This window comes from Halichondria panicea, chromosome 8, assembly GCF_963675165.1.
Source record: "Halichondria panicea chromosome 8, odHalPani1.1, whole genome shotgun sequence".
Lineage (NCBI taxonomy): Eukaryota > Metazoa > Porifera > Demospongiae > Suberitida > Halichondriidae > Halichondria > Halichondria panicea.
The window spans coordinates 2,280,135-2,296,738 of record NC_087384.1 but is presented as its reverse complement, the minus strand read 5'-3'; the positions used below and the strand labels follow the sequence as shown (position 1 = coordinate 2,296,738).

The 16,604-nt window shown below is 41.9% G+C and overlaps 3 protein-coding genes across 4 annotated transcripts in view; 1 reads left to right on the top strand and 2 right to left on the bottom strand.

Moving 5' to 3' along the window:
* LOC135339652 (serine/threonine-protein phosphatase 6 regulatory ankyrin repeat subunit B-like) overlaps positions 1-16,604 on the top strand; it is a gene marked incomplete in the record, with an annotated part of 1,209,744 nt that overhangs the window by 18,530 nt on the left and 1,174,610 nt on the right.
* Positions 1,548-4,264, bottom strand: LOC135340564 (BICD family-like cargo adapter 1). 2 transcript variants are annotated; one of them, XM_064536922.1, is made up of 6 exons: positions 3,602-3,743; positions 3,334-3,402; positions 3,039-3,190; positions 2,777-2,932; positions 2,344-2,464; positions 1,548-1,801 (listed from the first exon to the last, which is right to left on the bottom strand). In XM_064536922.1, exons 4-6 carry the CDS (start codon positions 2,884-2,886, stop codon positions 1,628-1,630), a joined length of 405 nt encoding a protein of 134 aa, XP_064392992.1. In that variant the 5' UTR covers positions 2,887-2,932; positions 3,039-3,190; positions 3,334-3,402; positions 3,602-3,743; the 3' UTR covers positions 1,548-1,627. The 2 variants fall into 2 exon arrangements, with proteins under 2 accessions (XP_064392992.1, XP_064392993.1); XM_064536923.1 differs by having other exon boundaries at positions 1,549-1,801; positions 2,991-3,190; positions 3,602-4,264.
* Positions 5,615-13,387, bottom strand: LOC135340563 (110 kDa antigen-like). Its single transcript, XM_064536920.1, has 3 exons — positions 13,357-13,387; positions 13,032-13,290; positions 5,615-9,212 (listed from the first exon to the last, which is right to left on the bottom strand). Exons 2-3 carry the CDS (start codon positions 13,067-13,069, stop codon positions 8,474-8,476), a joined length of 777 nt encoding a protein of 258 aa, XP_064392990.1. The 5' UTR covers positions 13,070-13,290; positions 13,357-13,387; the 3' UTR covers positions 5,615-8,473.

Below are 16,604 nucleotides of genomic sequence, written 5' to 3'. Positions count from 1 at the left end.
GATGCATGTAAATAAGTCTTTTCTTCTCAGTGACTTTATATAGATAAGCTAACTTTAATACTAATATAACACTCTAATACTTTTAAGCGAAAGCGAAAGCAAAAACATGGCGAGAGGCATTAGCACAGCGCCAGCTTGAACACTAGTTATGAGCTAGCACTCCATTATGACCTAATAATTAATGGTAATTGATGGTATAGCAATAAACTGTTGCTACAACAGTACCAGCCGATAACATAAGAACTGGGATACAATGTAGAGGTTAGTCCTTTAAACTACATTCATATACAGCAATGATATGTGCTGGCAATGCAAGTCTCTGCTGTATTGGCACATATTTAAGCAATGAATGTCTGGACCACTTGTGAATATTAGGATAAGGAAGAAAAAGATCTGTAGGGTATTCTGCTGCTGGCAATTATTTACGGAATTAATAATGGTGCTATCCGGTATCTACCAGTTCCCTTTATCCGATCACTGACACCATGACAATGCAATATTATGTGATCACACACTCCTTACTAGTACTGCTAACTGTTATACTGCATTCATACTAATAATTATTATAGTTCTCATGTGCATGCTTAATCTATAGCTGTTAACATGTTCGCTAGCTTGCTTTCATTGCGGCTAATTTATCCCTAGCTTATTGTAATGTCAGTCCTCCTCCATAATTATATAGGTATAACTATATAGCCATCCTCTAGTAACTCGAGAAAGAAGCTTTAGTTTGCTAATCGACGAATCAAAATCCATGAGAACGTGAGAAGCCTATAGAAGCTGTTGTTTTTGCCGCATTGCAACCGTTGAGCACATGCAGTTACAGCTGGAATACACACACAGTCAGCTTTACCGTATCCCTCGTGCGGCTATGCCTCGAGGCATAATTATAGCTACCAAATAACTCGATATCTTGTGTAAATGCCGTTATGCTCTCTCTCAAATTGCCACAGTTATTGGGGGATCTTTTGTAATTCCGGACTCAAATATTGCTATTTTCTCCCCAATGAGTGCATGACAGCTGCATAATTATGTTTGTTAGCACCATGCATGTAGTACATGTATACCAAATGTACCACAATCGTACATTACCGTATAGCGCGAAATTTTCGGGGGCTTAAATTTTCGCTGATTTCGTGGGTTAGCAATCCTACACGAAATTAAGTCCACTAACATCGTTTGATAACATGCAAATATTAAAAGCGTAGCAGTCATTCCACAAACATTGTGCAACGAAATGCTTTTAGAGGCCATTCCACGAAATGTACGTGTGTACTTTTAAAATTTCGCGCTATAGGGTATGTAGTTGATTGAACACAGTGACATGCACACTCATAACTATAGCTAGGTTGCATTGCAATTGACTATTCTGAGATCGAATCACTCACCACACACGCGTACATGTACAATCAACATGTATAGTCATGTACACCCATGCATTGTTTGCTTGAAAATTGATTATTTGAGACGTATATAGCTCAATGGTTTGGCAAATTATTTTTGAGGGGCCTTGTTCTTATTGACCCTATATAATTATAAGATTATACAGCAGGGCTTTGCACTTGTGTTAGCAGAAGGATGAGTATAAAACAGAGTCAAAAACACGAAATGTAGCAAAAGCTAAGTTTCAAAAGAGCCATGAATGTTTTATGAATTCATGTTTGAATATCTTTTCTGCGTCATCTTTATTCGAAGTGAACATCTTTCTCTTTGGAGATTTGCTCAGTTTCTCCTTCCTAGCTGGGGAGTCTTGCTCCAGTCTCTGGTAGAGGTTCTGATGTACTATTTCAGCCATGTCACTCTGCCGGTATTATATAGGCGTATAAGCAAACCTTGTACCCAGCAAAGTAACTATATAAATACAGCACCGTATAGCGGGTAATTTTCGTAGGGTAAAAATTTGAACAGCAGTGATTTTCGTGAATAAAAAATGTCTTGTTTAAATTTGCTTCATTATACGTGCACTGCATTGCATGTGTTCTGGTAAACGATGCCTTGAGGTCAGCCTGCCCACAAGTATTTTACCCCACAAATTATACCCGCTATAATTATACGGTATAGCATATACAAACATAAAAGTTTAGGACATGAAATGCGAGCACATTTCCAATTAAGTCTCAATCATGCATTAGCTAATTACAGTGGTCCAGGAGTTTAATTAAAAAAAGGACGTACCCTCCACAGTGACATAATAATTATATACAAGACTTCCTACATGCTTATATAGTCATGCGACCTACACGCATGTATGTATTATAGAGGGCCACGAAATACAACTAATTTTCCAAGACTCATGCATATTCGTTGGTTTCTTAGGACAGCCAATAATTATGATAACTGTACCTGCCAAGCTTCATTTTGTTCCTGCAGTTTAATTTTCTGCTCGACCGCTGACAACAGCTGCTTGTTGACGAGGCTCAATTCCTGTTGATAGTTGGTCACCATCTCCTGCATGTTCTTACACCTGTAAAAAGTTATTTTATGTTAATCGTTGCCACGTACCCTCAAGAGGCTTCGGCTGCCTGCATTGTATCAGGAGTAGATTACTGATATTGTATAATAATAAACAAGCGTTCTGCTGAAAAGTCTAAGGGTACAATGTCAACGTATAGACGTAAAGTGTACATACACACCGTAGCATAGCAACCAATTAAGTAGGGCTTTATGTTTATACACACGTACTATAATTATATACTTGTAATAATTATGGGTGCTCGCCAAACGAAATTGTTAGCAGGACAAAGAGCAATGTTTACACGACATGAGCCCCACCCACCTTGGACAGGGGGAGTCCCTGTCATCGTCTGAACTGGTGGACCAAGCGGCCATGAGTTCCTGGTGATCCACTCTGCGAAGAGTGCTCAGACCCGATTGCAACGACCGCATTGACGCACGACGCAATGTGCTAGTCGGTGAACAGTAGAAAGTTCACCTGCATATATGGGGCAACAATCTTTCAATGAGATTCACAAAAATTAGGCTCTTATTACATCAATTAAGAATCTCACACCAACACAATTGGCCATGCATGCACTCACCATGCACTAGATCAGCAGAGATGTCCTCTGTAGGTTGTGGTGAAGTTTGTTTTGATTGCCGTGGTGAAGTATCATGTCCAGACTATTCATGGAGTGAGATAACTCGTCATGCAGGGACATATGGTAGATGTTGGCAACATTGAGGTCGTTCTCTGCAAATTTGTAGGAAACTTTTCTTATAATTAAGCACATGCATGCATGCACATGAATATATTCGTCTCCATGCTAAATTGATTGCAACAGAGGGAGCTTATAAAACAATAATTAGAGCGTGGGCTTACGAGGAAGTGCTAACCTGTCGATCGGCCTCCAGCTGCTTCATTATTTCCTGTGAGTCCTCCAGCTCTTTGCACTGACACACAAACTGCAATAGGTGTCAACAAGTGAGAGAAGTGGTGCTAACGTTGACAAATATCATATTGGAAATTTATAGTGCAAGGTATAGCGTTAACAGCCTTAGCAACGATGATTATAGGGCTATGTTTCTGTTTGCTATCTACATGTACAAGTGATTTTGTGGGGCTTTTTTAATTCTTTAGCTATATGAATAAAATAAAACTCACCTCTTCATTTAGTTGCATGTAACGGCTTTCCAAGGGCCAGGCTCTCATACTGGGCTCTGGTAGTTTGTAACTCCTCTGTAAGCTGGTCACAAGTGTGGGCCAGGGTGGACACGTAGCTCCTGTCACACTCCAGTGTCTCCAACTACAGAACATATAAATGCATGAATTCTGCAGGCCCTGCATTATAATTATATCATTGGTGCTCAAACCATCTGCTAAAATTGCTTGCCTTACGAAAAACTGTTAGAACGTGAAGATACATGACATTGTAAGAGAGAAAATTGACATATGCATGGCCTGGGATGCTGTCACCAATAAACAGCTGTAAGCAATTGAAAGTATCACTGCATTGGTATTTACTATAATTGCTTACCCTACGAAATGACCATTAGAATAAGGCTATATACATAGAGCGCAATTTGAATTTTGACGTAATAAATGTATCTGGTCTGGGTCCTATCACTAATTAACAGTTGTTATTAAATAGCGATAGTGCTAAGCTCTGAAGTCGAGGTGCTCAAGTGAGACAGGCTGTTGTTAGTCTAGCTGCCTACATGCTGATTTAAGAGCTATATTATTACACTTCAGGTAATTGACACTTTTGATAGCAAGGTGGTAGCAGACAGCAGCAGAGCAGTGGCGTAGGAAGATTTTTTGCCCAGAGGCCGGTGTCATAAAATTTTAGGCCCCCCATGAGATTGGGCCCCCCCCGGGCCTAGAATTTTAACATTTTAGGCCCCCTCTTAAAATTTTAGGCCCCCCATTAACAGCGCAACAGCGGTAACATTATGTGACAGTGCATTCTCAAAATACACCAATACAGTCTTCTATGGTCTTCACAGTCTATGCAGTGCCAGTTACTGAATGCAGCTCTCCTCACACACACACATTTCATGCATGTACAGTAGTATACCACAGGGCACTGGTCTCACAGCCATCACACTGGACCATGTCATTCTATGAATCAGGCCTCATGCAGCACAAAGCACATATAGGTGCCAACTGTCCCGAATTGGTCAGGAGTCTGGACTGTCCAAGATTACCCTTGTCTTGAAAGGAAACTGCTTGTGATTCCACCATAGATACAACAGTTTCTCTCTTGACTTCTATCTATGATTCCACATTACTTGAGATCTGAGCCAGTGATGCTATTGGAGCATCGGATCCCCACAACAATTTACATCTTCTATGTAGGCAAACATGGAGGAAGATATGAATTGTTGTCTTTGCACTGAAAATTGTGTGCTTTATACTTTATAATAATTATGAATTCACAAAATTTTGCCTCCTTTGGCGGCCAGCCGCTTGGGGATAACGCCGCCATGTTTTGTCCTGAAATTTGGCAGAGAAAGTAAGCACAAAGTTGCCAATATGGCGATAGCTATGCACAACATCGATTATCTTACAGGCAGATCCAAAATTGCAGAGCTGCATCAAAGCATTTAACTCTTATAGCTATAAGCATGAGTAACTCGAGGCTAGAGTATAACTTGAAAGGTAAATCTTCCTTCACTTTGAATTCCATGATAGAATAATAATGCAAACATTTTTGCTACTTTGATACAGAGTCTTTGCATGCATGCAGTCTCTTTGATGCTTTGTCAACTAATAGAGCTAACCTTACTATATTATTATATCTCTCTTTGACTTCGTTCTATCGTGCAGAAAAGGATAGCAGAAGAGGGGGGCCTAATCTCACAGTGGGGGCCTAGAATTTTAACAGATTGGACCCCCTGGGGGGCCTAAACTGTTAACATTCTAGGCCCGGGGGGCCCAAAATTTTAAAATTCTAGGCCCTGGGGGGGCCTAAACATGGGGGGGCCCAAAATTTTATGACACCGGCTCATAGTAGTCTAGCCACGCCCTCCCCGGCCCTAATTTCGTATTGCAAAGAAGGCTCATAGTTACTCGAGGCTATCTCTGTGGTAGATCTATCACTTTGCACTTTAGACTTTTGAAACCTAGCCCATCATTGAGTGTTGAATGCGACTTTATACGCTCTACCGGCTATCCCCTCCAATAGCCTCGAGACCAGCCGTTCGTTATCTGAAAGAACGCCTGGTCAAGTTCCATGCAATGTAGCACTCGTTCTAGCTGAGTCAGCGTTTTATAGCATCATAATGATATTCATGGGTAATACACCTTGGGCGGACCTTTGTGGGCAATTACCGGTCCAAGAAATTCCTGGATCATAGGACGAGTGCTACATTGGAACTTGACCAGGCCTGGTCAAGTTCCAATGTAGCACTGGTTCTAGCTGAGTCAGCGTTTTATAGCATCATAATGATATTCATGGGTATAATACACCTTGGACGGACCTTTGTGGGCAATTACCGGTCCAAGAAATTCCTGGACCATAGGACCAGTGCTACATTGGAACTTGACCAGGCGTTCTTTCAGATAACGAACGGCTGGTCTCGAGGCTACCCCTCCAAGCTAGCGGACAAAGAACTGCACCACTCTCTCACAGTCACCTCATCCCTCTCTGACCACATCCTAGCTCAAGACAATGAATATGGATATAACATAGTATGACCAGCAACTGAAGAAAAGAGAGGTCAGTTAAAGGACAACAGGAACAGACAAGCAGCCTCTATACATCAACAGCTACCGGACGGGCTCCAGAAGGCAGTGGAGCGATTCAAGACAAAAGGAGCCTCCACTTGGCTCACGGTTCTCCCACTATCGGAACCATGGATTCACACTATACACAAGTCGGCCTTCCAAGATACCCTGGCACTACGCTATGGCTGGACCCCAACTCGCTTGCCCTCCAAATGCGACTGTGGCAAAAACTTCAATGTGGAGCACGCCCTCTCCTGCGCCAAAGGAGGGTTTCCTACGTTAAGGCACAACGAAATAAGAGATACCACAGCATCCTTCTCACGGAAGTATGCAGTGAAGTGTGTGTGGAGCCCAACCTACAACCTGTGAACGCGGACCAACTCAACGGGGCCTCAGCGAACAGCCAAGAAAACGCACGTTTGGATATATCAGCCAATGGTGTCTGGGGGGGAAGATTCCAAAAACATACTTTGATGTGAGAGTGTTCAACCCCCTTGCCCCCTCCAACAGAAACCATGCAGTCACATGCAGCAACATACAGAAAACACGAACTGGAAAAGAAACGGGCTTATCAGCAAAGAGTCCAGTCCAGAAAGTTGAACACTCCTCTTTCACACCGTTAGTTTTATCTGTTACAGGAGGCATGGGCGTAGAAGCATCACTCTTCTACAAACGCCTGAGCTCACTACTTGCCCAGAAATGGGACATCACCTACAATAAAACTCTATGCTGGCTAAGATGTCGCCTAACCTTCTCCCTCCTACGCTCAGCCATCCAAGCAATTAGAGGCGCAAGATCGTCGGTGGGACATGCAGCCAGGACATCCAACCAGGACACCCATTGAGATCGACTTGATCTCAGCAGAATCCCATCACATAGGACAGTAATTAATATTAACAATAATTATCTACTATTTTACGCGTACCCTTGTCACTGTACATGCCATTCCTCTAATAATTACACAGCAAAAACCACCCCATCTGGGGCCTGAAAAAAAAACAAAAAAACTGCAGCCGGCCAGCATGCTAGCTCAACAGTTCAAGCTAAACATTGCTCTCCATTGTCTCCAACAAGGGGGGGCTCCAGCCCCTGGAGCCACCCCACTTCCTACGCCACTGCAGAGGATTAACTTTGAGGTGTATGCATGCGTGCACACGTTGCACATCAAAGCTATCATGTTGAAATCTGAGACAGTTTAGCTTGTTAGTCCTCCAACGAACTCTTCCAGGTCAGAACACACCATAATTAATGTGTCACACTTCAGTATACACTTCTCAATGTACTGTTATTATAGCCCTGAGGGGCTTAATTTTCACCATTTTCGTAGGTTAGTAATCCTACACGAGAAGTGTTCGTTAATTATGTGCAATAAAAATTTATGTGCAAAGATTAAAGGCGTGGCTTCCAGTAAGTAGTCAACCCACCGCTATATTTTATTTCGCTCTATATGGTTATCTTCATAATATTATTTTGTGCCTCCCCATCGAGGCATCAGCATCCACGGTGCTTTCATAATTATATACATGTAGGTCCCATGTAATAGACTGCATGATTTTTAATTTGTGTGAGGTATAATGTGGGCTCGTCCTTCTTGTCCAGTAGAGTCCACACCTTTTTCACTCGTTCTTTGTCGTCACGACTATAGTGTGTACATGCATTGGTTGTTTTGTTGTTATATATAGTGTTCATATACTTAGCGGTATATTATATGCATAAGTGTGTTATTTTAAGTTTCATTCCGTACTGTATAATTATAGGATCATCTGCTCAACCAGTGAGTTCACAGCTCTTCAACGGTTGCTGGGCAAATGTCAACTCACTACGTACTTCACAAATCGTCGGGGAAATCCAACAAAAAGATGTATCATATTTGGCTGCCTGTTTTGATAGTGTGGAGCTCTATGTCAATGCGTTGGAATTAACCCCTGGCGGGAAAACTGACATTCGGTTGAAGAAAATTGACAGTATAACCACCTAGCTATGATCGAGTGTTTGAAATCTGGAAAAGAAGGAAGCCTCCACAAGCGACATTCAGGGCCCTTTTGGAGATGTTAGTATAGAGATGAAGAAAGAGGCGATTGCTGCTCAAGTTCTGTCTGTCCTCGATCCTCGAAGGTGAGCTCGAGATAATAAGTGTACGTCATGCATGTGTGGTATTTACGAGAGAGGACGTTGTTACCATTTTAATTATTGCTTCTAATCATGTGCACTGTAAACCGCGTGAATGTGCGTCGATCATTGCCGCACACAAATGCTCGGTGACGCGCCTGCGCCGACTCTCTATCGGCTTATCTTCTGGTGCTATGCTCATTGTGTGCTCAACGTCGACAGTGTGTTCGCTGTGTCTGCTGTGTCCGCTGTGTTCAGTGTGTCTGTGTGTCCGCTGTGTCCAGTGTCTGCTGTGTCTGCTGTGTTCGCTGTGTCCAGTGTGTCTGCTGTGTTTGCTGTGTCTGCTGTGTCCGCTGTGTTGTCTGCTGTGTCTGTGTCTGTGTCCGCTGTGTCCGCTGTGTCTGCTGTGTCTTGCTGTGTCTGCTGTGTCTGCTGTGTCCGCTGTGTCCGCTGTGTCCGCTGTGTCTGCTGTATCCAGTGTGTCTGCTGTGTCTGCTGTGTTCGCTGTGTCCAGTGTGTCTGCTGTGTTTGCTGTGTCTGCTGTGTCCGCTGTGTTGTCTGCTGTGTCTTGCTGTGTCTGTGTCCGCAGTGTATTGCTGTGTCCGCTGTGTCTGCTGTGTCCGCTGTGTCTTGCTGTGTCCGCTGTGTCTGCTGTGTCCGCTGTGTCTTGCTGTGTCCGCTGTGTCTGCTGTGTCTTGCTGTGCATGTCTGCTGTGTCTGCTGTGTCTTTGTGTCCGCTGTGTTGACTGTGTCTGCTGTGTTGACTGTGTCCTTGTGTCTGCTGTGTTGACTGTGTCTGCTGTGTTCAGTGTGTCTGCTGTGTCCAGTGTGTCTGCTGTGTCCAGTGTGTCTGCTGCGTCCAGTGTGTCTGCTTGTGTCCATTGTGTCTGCTGCATGTGTCCAATGTGTCCTTAATTGTGTCCAGTGCATGTGTCTGCTGCATGTGTGTGTTCATGCATTTAGCTCTCATATATAATTATATATATCACTAATTTACTATATTATGTGTGTTACGTCTACATGTGATGCATATAATTATGCCTGCATGCGAGTTGCATTCTCATCAACATTATGATTAAATTATAGATCTGGTATTATTCAGAACATGTTTTACACAAAATTAATGTCGGGAAATATGTAACACGCTACAAAATTTATGGATCCATATTCCACAATTATGGCAATCAACCCATTCATTGTTTGCAACCACTGTTCAAGTCGTCTTCTTGGAAGCATATCCCACAAACGTTGACAGGCACAGAGTCTAAATCAGAACTAATTTTCGAACACTCGGCCTTCGATGGCTTTGACCATCTGCTTGGGTTTTTTGTTTTTTTTCCTCCTCGAGAAGAATCGATGTTGATGAAATTAAACATGTATATAGTTTACCAAGCATGCACTTACTTCACTTATAGAGGGAAAGGCTGTAATTGCTGTAAATTTACCGCAATTACAGCAATCCCTACCAAACGCAATAAAACTGGTGAATAGTGCTCTGAAGTCTCTACCAAATCTTGGCTTTCCTTCTACTGCGGGATATATAAGAAAATTCAATTATAGTGGAGGGAGAGCAAATAGAGAAGAGACTGAGAGTCACAGCCTTTCGCCTTTCATTTGTAAAGGAACATTTTCCAACAGATTTCGTACAAGGTGAGCTGTATCACATGCATGCATGCACACATGGACATTAATTGACAGCATGTATATATAATTATTAGGCGATCAGGATAATGAGAATGCCACGGGGGTGGTGCTGGTGGTGATGGCAAGACTGGTGGTGATGGTGATGGTGATGGCAAGAATGGTGGTGGTGGTGCATGGTGATGGCAATAATGGTGACGGCAAGACTGGTAATGATGGTGATGGTAAGAAAGATGATGGCGAGACTGGTGATGGTGGTGATGGTGGTGGAGCTTCTGAGACAGATGCGCTGACTAGCAGAACACAGGCAGTGATTGAGATTGTCACATCCCCTTTAAAAGGTGACTATATATATGCATGCTATATTTACATTTATACAAGGTGAACATTATATCAGTGACACATGCATGCATGCAATTAGGTGGTCAGGAGAAAGCCATGCATGGAAGGTGGTGGAGCTCATGAGGCAGATACTCTGACTAGCGGCACTGGACTGATTGAGACTGTCACATCCCCTTTAAAAGGTGACTCCTATAACATGCATGCATTGACATTGACGGCATCATGTATATTAAATTAGATGGTCTGGATACTGGCGCTCTTGATAGTGACAGTGAAGGCAAAAATTCTCCCTCCCGCCTAAAACGCAAGAGGATTTCTCAGACTCTTGATGATCAGCTCAACGAGTTTTATAAACCAACATCGCTCAAGAGAAAATCCAGCACACCAAACTATTAATAAAATGAGACAACTCAACTTACAAACTATATATCTCCCTATATAATTATATAACTACAATGTCATGTATTATAATTGCAAGTATGATAGACGCTATATAATGATAATTATATATAATTATAGATTAATAATAATAATTTATGATATATAATTATAGATTTTATAATCGTATAATAAAAATGATCATGCATGCAGTCACAGCCGGAACAATATAAATAAATAAACACAGCGGACACAGCAGACACAGTGAACACAGCAGACACACTGGACACAAGGACACAGCGGACACAGCAGACACAAGGGCACAGCAGACACAGTGAACACAGCAGACACAGTGAACACAGCAGACACAGTGGACACAGCAGACACAAGGACACAGCAGACACAGCATGCATGCAGACACAGTGAACACAGCAGACACAGTGAACACAGCAGACACATTGAACACAGCAGACACAGTGAATTAACACAGCAGACACAGCAAGCACAAGGACACAGCACACACAGTCAACACAGCAGACACAAAAACACAGCAGACACAGTGGACACAGCAGACACAGCGGACACAGCAGACACACTGGACACAGCAGACACAAGGACACAGCGGACACAGTGAACACAGCAGACACATTGAACACAGCAGACCCAGCAGACACAGCGGACACATTGAACACAGCAAACACAGCAGACACAGCAGACACATTGAACACAGCAAACACAGCAGACACAGCAGACACATTGAACACAGCAAACACAGCGACACAGCAGACACATTGAACACATTGAACACAGCATGCAGACACAGTGAACACAGCAGACACAGCAGACACATTGAACACAGCAGACACATTGAACACAGCAAACACAGCAGACACATGCAGTGAACACAGCAGACACAAGGACACAAGCAGGCACAGTCAACACAGCGGACACAAAAACACAGCAGACACAGTGGACACAGTCAACACAGCAGACACAGTGGACACACTGGACACAGCAGACACATTGGACACAGTCAACACAGCAAACACATTGGACACACTGTCGACGTTGAGCACAGCACCAGAAGATAAGCCGAGCGAGAGTCGGCGCGTCACGGAGTATTTGATGTCGACGCACGTCCACACGGTTTACAGTGCACGTGATTAGAATGCAATAATTAAAGTACCAACCGCCTTGCAGCTCTCTTCTCACTCTTGCAGCTACCAATAGCTAGCGTTCTATAGTGCAGAGCTAACTACTAAGTAGAGTAGCAACACTCGTTAAACAAATTTGGCTATATATACGTGCTCTTCTGAAAAGGCATTCCAAGTATAGGCATAACTCTAGAACGAAGCATTATTTTGCCAATCCACGAATTAAAATCCAAGAAAACATGACTAGAAGCCTATAGAAACTCTTACTTGCACTTCATTGATCCTTGAGCAGCTGTAGCAGTCTATACACACACAGACAGACATGCACGCACGCACGCACACACACACACACACACACACTACCGTATACCTCGCTTGCGCATGCGCACCGAGGCATAACAATTTGTCATCAAAAGTTATTTTCACATGCATAAACTTGAACTCTGCCATGAGAAAGCAGTGGCGTTTCTAGGAATATCAGTAGAAGGGTGCTCAGGTCGCGCGATAGCACGAAAAAATTTGAGTCTATATATAAAACAGCAAAAAAAAAAAATCAACAGAGCCTTGTAGCTCTCTTCTCACTCTTGCAGCTACCAATACTAGTGCAGAGCTAACTACTAAGTAGAGTAGCAACACTGCATGGTGAACAAGTTTTGCTACGGACTCTTCTGAAAAGGCTGCAATGGCATTCCAAGTATAAGAAAAACTAGGCATAACTCGAGAACGAAGCTTTGTTTTGCAAATCCACAAATACCAAGCCAAGAAAACATGACTAGAAGCCTATAGAAACTCTTACTTGCATTTCATTGATCCTTGAGCAGCTGAAACAGTCTACACACACACAAACACACTACCGTATACCTCGCTTGCGCATGCGCACCGAGGCATAATTATTCTGGCACATCGCGTGCTCTAGGCCAATTATATACCCGAACAATAGCATAAATATAGAGAACAAAGTGATTCATTATCGAAGTGGCTATTTAGCCGTGGCTATATACTTTCTGAAACGCAGCCACATCGTTATTGCAGCCAAAACTGCACTGTCGGCCGGGCCCAAGGGTGACCGGATTAACAAGAGTCTATACTGTATAATTATATAGCATGCATGCATGGTGTATTTGACACCCAAAATACTTTGGAGATTTGGCGAATCTATATATGCATGCGCATGCAGCCAAGTTAATGATCGTCAAATATATACCAGCTCTATATATATAATTATGGTTATTATCACTTACAGTTCTCTTATCTCATGTGAGTCGATTGTTTCAAGCATATCAAAAAGCTCTTCAGGCTTACCAGGGTCCCAGTAGCAGGAGAAGCTTAGCTTCACTGTGATTTTACGATCATCAGTCAATTTGTATGTGAACTTCACTGTTACTCCTTGTTTATCTTCACAGTGATACTTTTCTTGGAATTGTTTCTCGAAATACTCGTCAACTTTTTCAAGTGTCTCAGGATAGCCTTTGTTTTTAATGCAATCTATCGATTTCAAATCTGTGTTTAGAATAAAGCCAATAAGCCATGCAGGGAGAGGTACAATGGCCGGTTTATTTAAATTACCTTTAGAGAAAAGCACCAGGTCAATGTCAAAGCATCGTACCTTGTTTGACTGATCCACCCTCATATAATTTAGTCTTTAAAATACCGCATTCCTTTTGAAACTCTCTCTATATAATTATGCAGCATACGCAAATTGACATAATGAGAGTGTATTTATATATAATTATGACTCTCTATAATTATATACAGTATTATAATATCGCATATAGCGGGCTATTTTCGCAGATTGCCCAAATAAAACATTTCAAGGATTTTATTTCTAGGATAGAGGTTCAAATGACCACACCCCTACAGTAGATAGGTTTAAACTGGGTGTAAACCAATTTTCGTGTTTCTGGGTCAATCCTCGAAAACCTGGAAATTTCGTGTCTCAAAAATAACCAGCTATATACGATAGCTTGGTATTTTAAGCCCTTACTCTTTCTGTTGCTTTCATAACTGTATTAATCACCAATGCTCTAGCATCATCCACTTTGAAACGACCAGTCGGCTGAGGTTTGAAACCTTCATCGACATGCTCGAAAGTAGCTGCCATAATTTTTTGTTCCTTACAAGCCTCGGAATACCTGTGGCTCTGTTCTTCAAGTTTTCTCTCCCATTTTCGTTCTTCAGCCATAGTGAGATATACAGCCTAGTTAACCTAGACATTGCATGCACTAGGTACAAGTGCTGATTTTCTCAGTTATATCAACACACTATTTTAGCAGAATATTCTAGAATCAAAACAAATAATGACATATAACATAATAATTATTAGTCTATTAATAGAATGACAAAACCACAGTCTAATAATAATTATAGTAAGAAACCGCAGTCTAATTACTTTCAACAACAAGGAATACTTTGTCTTTAATCCTGATTTGAACACAAGAAATGGCATGCCCCTATATTCTGTGAAACTCTCCTCTCTTGCGGTACAGTATACCATACAGGTAGAAAATTTCGAGGTGTTTTTAATTTCGCGTTTTTCGTGGGTGGCTGCAGAACACGAAAATTAAAACCCATGGAAGGCTTTGTATACGCATGCGAGATAGTGCCACACCCTAACTCCACGAAATTTACTACCCGCGAAATTTTCCAAATAAGACAATTGCACGAAAATTTACATCCTCGAAATTTTCCACCCGTACGGTATAGCTATATATACTATGTTCCCTTTTTTCTGCTTATAGAACTCATGCAGTTTTGGCCTATATAGGCCATAAGATCTACGATTCGAGCATTTTATATGTTATAGTTATAGACTAATCACAAGGTTTGTATGGAATATACAGTGCATGATGCCCGAGGGCTTTGCATTTGCCCGAGGTTTGAATGCACTGTATATTCATACAAACCGTGTGATTGGTCAATAACTGTTTTCTTGCATGCATGTTGCTATTGACAGCAATTTTGAATTTATTATTACATGTAGCTATTAGCCATACAAAGAGCAAGTAGAGTAGAGAATGAGTTCTACTAGACTTGGTGTATAGGCTACTCAATGGACCTTAAACTTAATGTTGCCCCTGAAGGTGGTTCTCTGATGAAGAGGGTCCTTTGACAGGTCCTTTGACAAAGAAACAAAAACTTCAACTTGAATCTCGATTTAAAACTGCCACTGAAGAAGACCTAGACAGCTACACAGAAAAACAAGCACCAAAAAACACAAATTACTCTACTACTTAGGCTGTTCGCAACTTTTTAGACTGAATAAAGCAGCGGAATTTGCGTTTTCCAACTGTTCCAGTATACCTGAAGCGCTCCTAACATCTGGCACTGCCGAACAATTGGACCGTTGGTTGTCTTTTTATGTACTGGAAGCCCGAAATAACAAAGGAAAACCTTATCCTCCAAAAAAACCCTTTACCAGCTACTGTGTGGGCTGCTTCGACACTAGCCTCGATCCCAGGCCGAGTTTTCTCTTTTATAACTGTTCGCCTAACCGTTATAAAAGCGAAAACTCGGCCTGGGATCGAGGCTACTTCGACACATGCGTGGAATAAACCCCAACGCCCCCAACTTCCTTGACAAGACCAACCCCTCCTAAACAGTAGCTGTTAATGCAGAGCTAGACTCTCTGCTTGATTTCGTTGCTGAAGACGTGCTTCCTTTTTAATCATTAATAATTTATGGTATGCACATACTGCTTATTATTTAAGTCATGCTTAATCATTTTCTTTGTTTATTTTCCTTATCACACAATCATGTTAAATATGTATTTAAACACGTGAAAAACATCAATTGTACATCTGTATTAACATTTTCCCTAACCACAGGGATCTGTATATCTTTTTCCTTAGATCATGTTTGTTATAAATACTGCAATCTGATTGGTTAGAGGAAATGTTCTATCCAATTTAGAAAATCATGTACTTCAATAGAAAATCATGTACTTCAATAGAAAATCGTGTAGCAAAGATTAGATAAGAACATTCAAATCTGATTGGCTAAATACTCATGGTTGCTATGATCTAAAATGCTTAGACACTGTTTAGGAAGTTTCCATATGATTTAGAAGTCCTCAGGGCTAGTAGAACCCTCACTGCGTTCGGGATACTACAACCAGCCCTTTGGGCTTCTAAATCATGTAGAAACTTCCTAAACAGTGTCTAACTATTATTTGGCAATCTGTTGTAGAAATTACAACAACGGTAACGAATCGTTATGATGAATTAGATGAAGTTGTATGTGAGCTCCTCCCTGACAAACAAACTGTAGTCTAGGTAACGGCCTTATCAGTCAAGTAGGCTAAAAATCTGTGTCCTTTGATGTAAGCTTTGATGTCTCTTTGTGCATATGTAGTTATAAAAAAAAAAAAAAAAGAAACCTTTGACTAGCTAGGAAGAGTAGCAGCAGTAGTAGTAGGAAGAGTAGCAGTAGTAGTAGCAGTGCAAGCAGGACTAGACTAGATTAAAAAGTTGGTGGAAAGAATAACTGACCGTTTGGACGTCACCTGGCTGCCAGACTTTCATCTCGACTCTTCCCCCTGAGTAGCTGGCCTTTCTCTAAGCCACAAAACTGAGCAAGAAGCTGAAGAAGCAGCTAGACAGAGACATGTACCTAGCCTTGAGAATTGGGAGGCGTGGCTCAACTAGTTAGCCCAGCCCAGAGGAATTGTTACCGTGGGTACTGAACAACCGTAGAAGTACAGCTACCCCTGGCTTTACTGAATTAACTAGCTGTGTCTGCTGTCTAGTTGGACCAGATTTAGCTAGATAATGGGGTAGAGAATAGTTGAGCGGTGCTGTGTGTAGCTTGAACTGTAC